The sequence below is a fragment of the Nicotiana attenuata genome, chromosome 8 (genome assembly GCF_001879085.1).
Source record: "Nicotiana attenuata strain UT chromosome 8, NIATTr2, whole genome shotgun sequence".
NCBI classification, from domain to species: domain Eukaryota; kingdom Viridiplantae; phylum Streptophyta; class Magnoliopsida; order Solanales; family Solanaceae; genus Nicotiana; species Nicotiana attenuata.
Window position 1 is genome coordinate 32,170,433 of NC_031996.1, and position 10,082 is coordinate 32,180,514.

Sequence of the window (10,082 nt, forward strand, 5' to 3'; positions counted from 1 at the left end):
AGTGATAGGTGTGGTGAATATGAATTTCCTTTTGAACAAATATGTTTAGAATATGGAATTATTCATCAAACAACGGCCCCTTACACGCCCCGATCCAATGGGATTGCAGAAAGAAAGAATCGTTCATTAAAGGAGATGATGAACGCATTATTGATAAGTTCTGGTTTGCCACAGAACTTGTGGGGGGAAGCCGTTCTTACGACTAGCCGAATACTAAATTGAGTACCACATAGCAAAACACAATCCATTCCATATGAAAAATGGAAAGGAAGGAAGCCCAACTTGAATTATTTTAAAGTGTGGGGGTATTTGGCAAAAGTGCATGTTCCTAAACCCAAAAGGGTAAAAAGAGGACCGAAAACCGTTGATTGTGTTTTCATAGGATATGCGACTAATAGTAAAGCATATCGATTTCTGGTTCATAAATCAGAAAATCCCGACATTCATAATTATACGGTTATAGAATCAGATAATGTTGAGTTCTTTGAAAATATATATCCGTATAAAAAGGAATGTGAGTCGATTAATGAAGGATCTAAACGACCTCGGGAAGAAACAAAAGAAAGTACACTTAATCAGGAGGATCCAAGACGTAGTAAACGTCAAAGAACGTCTACTTCATTTGGACCAGATTTTGTGACTTTCTTATTGGAAAATGAGCCTCAAACATTTAAAGAAGCTATGTCTTCTTCGGAATCATTGTTTTGGAAAGAGGCAGTCAATAGTGAAATAGAATCCACACTGAACAACCATACATGAGAATTGGTTGATCTTCCTCCTGGAAATAAACCGTTGGGTTCTAAATGGATCTTTAAGAGAAAAATGAAAGAAGATGGCACTATTGACAAATTTAAGGCAAGACTTGTGGTCAAAGGGTATAGACAATGAGAAGGTCTTGACTATTTCGATACATACTCTCCAGTTACAAGAATTACGTCCATACGAACATTAGTAGCATTAGCTGCAGTTTATGGTCTTGAAATTCATCAAATGGATGTTAAGACAGCCTTCTTAAATGGAGAGTTGGAGGAAGAAATTTACATGGAACAACCTGAAGGGTTTGTGATTCCAGGTAAAGAAAAGAAGGTATGTAGACTTGTTAAGTCCCTTTACGGACTAAAACAAGTACCTAAATAATGGCATGCGAAATTTGATCAAACAATGTTGTCAAATGGTTTTAAAATAAATGAATGTGATAAATGTGTGTACATTAAAAATGTTCCAAATCACATAGTCATTGTTTGCTTATATGTGGATGATATGCTGATAATAAGTAATGACATTGCCAACATAGATGCGACTAAGCGCATACTAACTGGCAAGTTTGATATGAAAGACTTGGGAGTTGCTGATTTAATTCTAGGAATTAAGATCCATAAGACTTCTCAAGGTCTGGCATTGTCAAAATCTCATTATATTAAGACAGTACTTGAAAAATTCAAGCACTTGGACTTTAAAGTTGCAAAGACTCCAATTGACGTGAATCTTGCATTAGCAAAGAACAAAGGTCAAAGCATATCACAATTGGATTATGCTCGTGTGTTGGGTAGCTTAATGTACATCATGAACTGTACACGACCAGATATAGCTTGTGCTATAAGTAAATTGAGTCGATATACGAGCAATCCAGGTCAATCTCATTGGATGGCCGTGAAACGAGTTTTGGGGTATTTAGTACATACCCAGAACTTTGCTTTGCACTACAATAAATATCCTGCGGTCATTGAGGTATACTGTAATGCAAATTGGATCGGTGGATCAACTGATTCCAAGTCCACAAGTGGATATGTATTCACTATTGGTGGAGGAGAGGTATCTTGGAAGTCGTCCAAACAAACTTGTATTGCCCGCTCTACAATGGAGGCTGAATTCATAGATTTAGATAAAGCCGATGAAGAAGCTGAATGGCTCCGGAATTTCTTGGAAGATATTCCATTTTGGCCCAAACCGTTGGCACCAATATGCATACATTGCGATAGTCAAGCGGCAATTGGAAGGGCTTGGAGCGTTATGTATAACGGTAAATCTCGTCATATACGACGAAGACATAAAACCGTTTGTCAATTACTCTGTAGAGGAATTATCACGATTGATTATGTAATGTCAAGTGATAATGTGTCGGATCCACTTACAAAAGGCCTAACTAGAGAGGTAGTTGAGAAATCATCAAGGGGAATAGGATTGTGGCCGAGAACAAGTCATAGTGGCGGTAACTCTACCTAGAAGACTGGAGATCCCAAGATCTAGGTTCAAGGAGATCAAACAAAGTCATTAATGACGGTTCAACATTGTCAACTAAACTTTTGGTCCATTCTCGTGATGAGACAATGTTCAGTACCAAGGATAATGCATTAAGGCTTTTTAATGATTTCTAAATTTGATACGGGGTATATCAAATAGTGTATCTACGGGATGACACATTTAGGAATCACCTATGTAAGTGTGTAGTGTTAGCCGCTTCAAGTTAGAATCTTGCAAGGCCAGTTATCTATGCACTTATGAAACCAGGCGGTGTTCATGGCTGAAACGAACACAACAATGAGAACCAAGGATGGTTAAGGGTTGGTTGTGTGACTTGTGGTTGTCTAGGTATACACCAAAGTTCGACGGTTCAAAGATATCAAATCTACCGATTGATCGAGTATATCCGACATAAGTTCACTACGGAAAGTCAAAGGGAAACTTACTTATCGAGATGCAATTAATCCTTGCTTGCAAATCACACAGTTTTTCATGCATATTTCCGTGATATAGCCATTCCCCATTCATGTGGGGGATTGTTGGGGTTTAATGTATTTAAGTATATTAAATAAACTCGGACTCGGATAGGATAGGATTGTGCGCGCCGGGCCCTTCGGGTCTCATATTTTGGCCGAGTTTGCCGTACCTCCAATACTTAAAAGAGGGTGAATGGGAAATGGAGGAAAATGAAATTTTTGAGTGAAATTTTAAGTTTCCCCCCTTGGCAAAGGGACATTGTCCCATATTGGAAGAGGAAGAGGTTTTTTATGGGTATATAAGCAATTGCTCTTCTTCTAGCTCTTAAAGAGTTGAGAAGAAGGCAAGCCTCGCACCGTTGTCGTCGTCGCTCGCTCGGCTTCGGCTTCGGCTTCGGATTTGGTCAAATGATCGATTGATTGATTAATTTTTTGGACCAAGTTTATTTGTTAATAGTAAAATATTAACAGAAATATTATTAAATATTTGTTTTAATAACAGAATATTAATATTAAAATAAATATTAATATTAAATCCAATCTATTTTTCTGTTTTGGTAACAGATAATTAACTACCCTCTTCAATTTTCCCTCTTTATTTTCCCTCTTTATTGTTGAGTAAATAGCCATTTATGTTATGGCATTCATGTTGTGGCCGTTTTGCATAAACAGCCATTCTGCAGAGTTGCACCTCTTCAGATTCCAGTCCAACTTTGGCTATAAATACAAGACTATTTTGCTCAGAATTTCCATATGATTTTCTGAGTTTCTCCTCCTTCTTCTGCATACTTTTAACATCAAACAAAGCAATAGTAAGTGTGATTTGCTACCGAACTTTGTGTTTGCTGAAACACTGGGGTTTGAAGTACCACTACACCAGTGTGTAATTCATTCTATCCTGAGAGGAAATAATCCATAACCTTGGGTACTAGGAGGGGATTAAATTCCTTAAGGAAACACTGTGAATTCAGTGGGCTCGAATTGATTTCTATCTCTTTACGTTTTCTGTTTATATATTATTCTGCTTTGTTTTTTCAGAATTAGTTTACAAATACAGTTTACTAACAATATTGTCAATTGAGAAATACTTACTAGGAGTTTGATTATAAGGAAATTATTAATAACTTTGTATCTAAGAAAAGCTAAAAAAAAAAAATAAACTTCAAATAAATAAATAAAAACATTAAAAAGTTAAGGCCCCTCATAAATTTGGCTTTAGGCCACAAAATTCGTCGGGACGCCCCTGGTTACTTCTTCAATGTGGCACACTGTGTTTTTCATAAACTTTTTACTTGAATAATTATTTTATATTGTTATTAGTTGCCTCAATCAAAATATGTTATGTTTGAAAATGAGTTATGTCATTTATAGAAAGCCAAAGTTAATTTTTAAAAAATAATCGACCAATTTCGTCTATGGGCATAACAATTTGGGCAAACTACAAAACTGGTCTATCGACTGAAACTAAATACATTCTCTTATCCCTTATTTGGATTGTTGTTACATGTCGTTTCATATTATATCGTACTATACTGTATTGTAATGTTTGATGAATACAATGTTTGGTAGATTGTATCGTTTGTTGTCGTTTCATGATGTCATGCACCAACAACATGAAGAATAAACTTGGAATTTTATTAAAAAAATAAAATAAATACAGAGTAGAATTATTATATAAAAAAGTAGGGTAAATGATAAAATATGATTATTTAATAATAAGATGAGAGAAAAAAGTAAGGTAACGACGCCGTCACACCAAATTCGTCGTTACGTAACGACAGATTTAACGATATGATACAATAAAATTTAAGTAGCAATCAAAACAATGTATTTAAACTTTAAAGTAACAATACGATGCAATATAATAGGTAACAACCATCCAAACAAACTGTTAGCCGACAAGTGTGTGTGTCTATATATATATATATATNTATATATATATATATATATATATATATATATATATATATATATATATATATATATATATATATATATATATATATATATATATATATATATATAAATGTTTTGGAAACAGCTAAGAATATACATTTATCGATTGCGCCTGCCCCCAGTATTGAAATGAAAATATTTTCAAAAAATTCTAATTACCTCTTGACCATTGTTATCAAGTCGAATCCCTGTAAATATATAAAAAGAAAAAGAAATTAATTTCTGAATAAACTGGAGTCACAGTACGTAATTAGAACGCATAAGTAAGCTGAGAAAAGTTGGTAAGTTTTGCATCGGGATCCAAGGTACCAAAAACTCGATATAAATGACATTAACTTGAAAACTACAGTACAAACTTTAAGTATAGTTTTGCTGATCAATTAAGAATTCAGACACTATATTTGACTTTTGATTGCAAATGGATTAATTCTCGAATAAAAGGATAATCTATGGCATCTCTCCTCAATCTCAAAGTGGCACTGCCAAATGCCAAGTTGTATAATTAAAGATGCATGAAAGAGAAAGCCTTAAATTTTATACGTTAATCCTGCGTAATTATTTTTTACGCTATTAGATCTCTTTAAAACATTTAGAACTAATTTTCAATAGTAACGAATAACTGTAGTGTTATTAACCTTAAAATAAGGATCAAGAATTACAATTGATGAAATACACTGTTAGTGTGAAAGTCTTTACACTCTCATGCATTTAACTTACTTTAAAAATAAAAAATAAATAAAAAAAAGAAGCAATGTAAATTAAATGGTCCTAAAGTGTTAATGCTATTCTTCAGTGAATTTTTCCAGACAACACAATGGAGTAGTAATAAATATCAGGTTGTTACAGCTTACAAGAATGGTCCCGTAGTAGTCAGGCTGGCATCCACACTATATTTTTTAATAGGTTTGGCAAATGAAGCATGAAATTTTTGGTTGGAAACAAATGTGAACTATAGTTCATTATTTGTAGACTAAACAGTTCTGACAACAATTTATAGTTGCTTTAAACCTCCATAATCAATTATAACTAAATCGGAGAGTTATGGAGACCTGAACTGAATAGACAAAAGAGGGATTACTATTATTATTATTATTATTATTTTTAAAATATAACTAAATCCCTATTTGTCAAACTACATTAATTCAGTTACAATTTGACGATCACTCAAAAAAGGAAGGGGAAAAAAGCAGGTTAACATAGATAAATGTAAACTTTATTTGTAGAAGTGTTTCCTCCCATACTTTAGTAGTTTCAAAAATTATTTCATATATTAGAAGGCAGATTGTAATAATAGCTGGAACTATTATTTGAAACAAAAAGAGGAATTTTATATATATACACACACATATGGCATTGGAAAACTATGAAAGAATGAGGAGAGCAAATGTCTAGAAAAGAACCAAATAGACAAATTCTTCCCCGTAATTGATTTGGTCTCTCACTTTCATGTCAGCGAACATTAAGAACATTAAAAAGAGTGCACCAGCCGGAATCGAACCCGGGTTTGTACCGTGGCAGGGTACTATTCTACCACTAGACGACTAGTGCTTGTTGTCTGAATGGTTCCTAGAAAATCTATGACATTTTGTGTTCACTGCACCTGCTAAATCTGGAAATGACTTGATATCCTTGATGATTCTTCATTGAGGAACTTGCAAGCCTTTCAGTTTGCATCTTTTATATCTAATTCTGTGGTTTTTAAAGCCCAGCGTTTTATTTGGCCTAACTATTATTACCATGATTTAAGTATTCATATGATGATTTTCTTTTATAAGTGAGTTTTCATATTGTGATTTCTAGCTATTTAATACAAGATACATAAATGGTAAAGACAGTTACATTTGAAGTTTTACTCATATGCATCATTACTAGCTCTGTTATGCCTTGAATAACAACAGAAATGCTCATTCTAAGTGCTCTAATACATTACTTCTTTGAACTTTGAGGGTATGTTTGGTGGAAACACTGAAACTTTTAAAAGTGTGGCAAATTATTCCATCCTAGGGGCGGGAAACGGGCAGGTCAGGGCGGATATAGGCGGGTCGAAAGCGGTAATGCAAAAGGGATAAATTATCCGATCTGGCCCGTATTTAATACAGATAGAAAATGGGTTAACCGGCAGATAATATGGATATCTATGTTATGCGTAGCTTCTTGAATATGATCACTTTTGGGAGAATTTTTAGTCTACCCAACTTGAGAAACCCCAATTTGAGTCTTGGCAAATGTAAAAGTTGAACTCATTGGTTATCCATTTCTTAAGTGGATAATATGGTTCTTATCCATATTTGATCCATTTTTAGAAAGTTCATTATCCAACCCATTTTTAAGCGGATAATATGAATGGATAGCTGTTTTTTAATCCATTTTGCCATCACTATTCCTTGCAAATGAGATTAGCCTGAGCAGTAAAACAAGAGGTTCAGTATTGTAAGAACACAGATTTATCAGAATGCTACTAATTCCCTTTTACTATGGCCTAAAACTCATGCTTCCTTTATTGACTAACTGAGTAGACCTCCCTTAAACCAGTTAATTTCACCATTGTTAAATGGATTCTATTAGCATATTCAGTTAGATTCTGAAGTTCACTTGCATGAGAAGCTATGTTCTGGTACATTGTTATTGTATATATTGTCTGAATCTTTTGGTTTTTGCTGTACAATTGACAATGACAAGCAGATTAATAGCATTAGAATTTAGAAGTATGGTAACCAAGATTTTCTGATAAATGACTTTACATTTATTCATTATCAGTGGAAATATGAAATACAAAATTATCTCTACACCCTTGGTGAGGTATAAATAATAGTAGTAACAATCCAGAAGAACAATAAGAGATAGAATAGAATATAAAAAGGGCAGCCCGGTGCACTAAGCTCCCGCTATGCGCGGGGCTCGGGGATGGGTCGGAACCACAAGGGTTTATTGTATGTAGCCTTACCCTGCATTTCTGCAAGAGGCCGTTTCCACGACTCGAACCCGTGATCTCCTGATCACGCGACATCAACTTTACCAGTTACGCCAAGGCTCTCCAACGATAATAATTATTGAGCTGCTACTTCTTGAAGCCTAGACTTGATTCTTTCCAAAGTGCCCTCTATTGCAATATCAAAGGCATCCTTTTTACTCCTCAAACCCAGTGAACTTCCATGCTTTCTATACATAACTCTAGGCATCATTTCCAAAACCTTTTCTCTCATCCTCCTAACTTGAGCTCTTGGTATACTGGTTAAAACATCAAAAACCTTCAACCCCTTAAACACAACATCTTCTTTAGGTATAGTGACTGAAAATTCCTCATACTTCTCCTCTGGCAAATGCCAACCATACTGCTTTTTCGCGGACAAATCTTCGAAGAATACAGGAATGCAACCTGCAAGAATCCCATCAAACGTGGATCGTCTACTCGGTGTATCCCCCGGAGGTTGCAAACAAAAGCTAGCTTGCAACATTGGCTTCATAAACCTAATAGGATCATGTTCACAAATCCCATTTGAACAATCCACAAATTCACATAACTTTTGGTAGCCAGTGCCATTAGCACTCATACTTGTCACATTCTCACACTCAAGTCTAATACTTCTCCTAATATTAGGATTAGCTGAAATTCCACCACCACCAGCAAACAACATCAATGTATTCCTCCTAGACCTCCTTACCCTATTCACCCAAGATTCAAAAAATGCTAAATTTGGAGGATGAAATGAAGTGGGATAAGGAATAGCTTGTTCTTGCCAAGGATAAGCTCTACCTTCAAGAGTCAATGCAGTAACATTGTAAAACTCAGGCAATTCAAGAAATGAAGTACCAAAAACAATAGGATCATTATACAAAGGTTGACTAAAGTCCCAAGCAGGTCTTGCCATGACCAAAAAATGGTCATGACCATAATTTCTACTCCAAATATTAGGTGAATCAACATGTGCTAAAAAATCATACAAATCAAGACCATGTTGAAAACTGGAATTAACTTCAGGACCAAATAAGTACTTAAGGCTATCAATTCCACCATAGTAAGGAACATAAATGGCATTAGCATGACTAGGATCAGAAGTTAGACAAGGGTATTCAAGCATTCTACGATGGAAAACAAGCTCAAGCATAAAAGGGTCAGTCCTATACCAGCTGTGCGATTTGTTGTGAGTTTTTTGGCCAAGGCCATGGTTTGGTAAATAAGGGCAGAAATTATCAAACAGAGGATATTCAGAGCAATTTGATAACAAGTCAAGGTTGAATTGTGGTGGTAAGTATCTAATATGGATCCATTTGTTTGTGCAATCAGTCTCAAGATCAGAATCCTGGGAATTGGCAGGGCAGGTGAAGATGAAAATCACAATTAAGAAAAGGGTAATGAAATTTGTGGTTATTAGTGGTGGCATTTTCTTGAAATGGTTACAAAAAGGGAAAAAGATGCTATTTTTATAAACTGTCGGTGGATGGTGGAGATGAGTCAATTAAATCAAACATCAGAAAACAAAACTTCAAATCTTGAATTAAAGGAAAAAAAGGGAAGATGGGGTTGAGTTCACATTCTCATAAATGAAAAAGCAGTGAACAAAATATGAGATGATGCTCATTCAAGAACTGGAAAAAAGCCTAGAGGAACAAAAACCAACCTTAAGCAGAACATAAAAATCTGGAAATGGTATGTGGCAGTGGAATTGAAATTAATGGTCAGATTTGCAGAAAAAAAAAAGAAGATGAGGTGAATGAAAATGGTGGAAAATGAGATGAGAGAGAAAAAACCAGATGTCACTTTGTTAAGGAGGAGACCAAGTCTTGAGGAAATAGCGGACAGAAATCTAATAGTGCGCCACCAATACATAGACAACAGTTACAGCTCTCTCACTCTATGGAAAAAATCCTCGGCTGTAATGGAGCTTTTTCTTTTTTCAACACGCTGTGATAGAGTTAGAACTTGGAACAGTCTGAACAGAAATAAATGGAAGCTATCTCAATATAGAAATTTTGCAATTACTTCTATCCAAATGAAAGTGTTATTATTTTTTTAATTTTTTTTGGAAAGCACCCAAATATATTTGATAATTATTAAGCTAGCGTTTGATTATAAATTTAGTTGAAACTTTAAAAAAAATCGAAATGAGATGAAAAATGCTTTTAAAAGTTGATATTGTATTTTGACACATATATTTTATTTGATTGAAATTGAAGTTTTATGAGTTGAAGTTCGAAAAACTAGCCTAAACTACTTTTTGAAACTTGAAAATTTTATTTTTAAAAACTGCCCAAAACTAGTGGCTTTTTATAGCCAAACAATATTTTCAATGTTTTTTTTGAAAAAAAGTGATAAAAAAATTATAGTCAAACGGGAGCTATATATAGTTATATTTCTTTCTTGAATTTTTCTGTATTTTTTGCTGTTCTCAAAGAATTTTAGATAAGTGC

General features: G+C 34.4%; 1 protein-coding gene across 1 annotated transcript; it reads right to left on the minus strand.

Annotated features, from left to right (window-relative positions):
- Positions 7,372-9,636, minus strand: LOC109231206 (probable xyloglucan galactosyltransferase GT19). Its single transcript, XM_019396791.1, has one exon. The coding sequence runs from the start codon at positions 9,053-9,055 to the stop codon at positions 7,721-7,723; it is 1,335 nt and encodes a 444-aa protein (XP_019252336.1). The 5' UTR covers positions 9,056-9,636; the 3' UTR covers positions 7,372-7,720.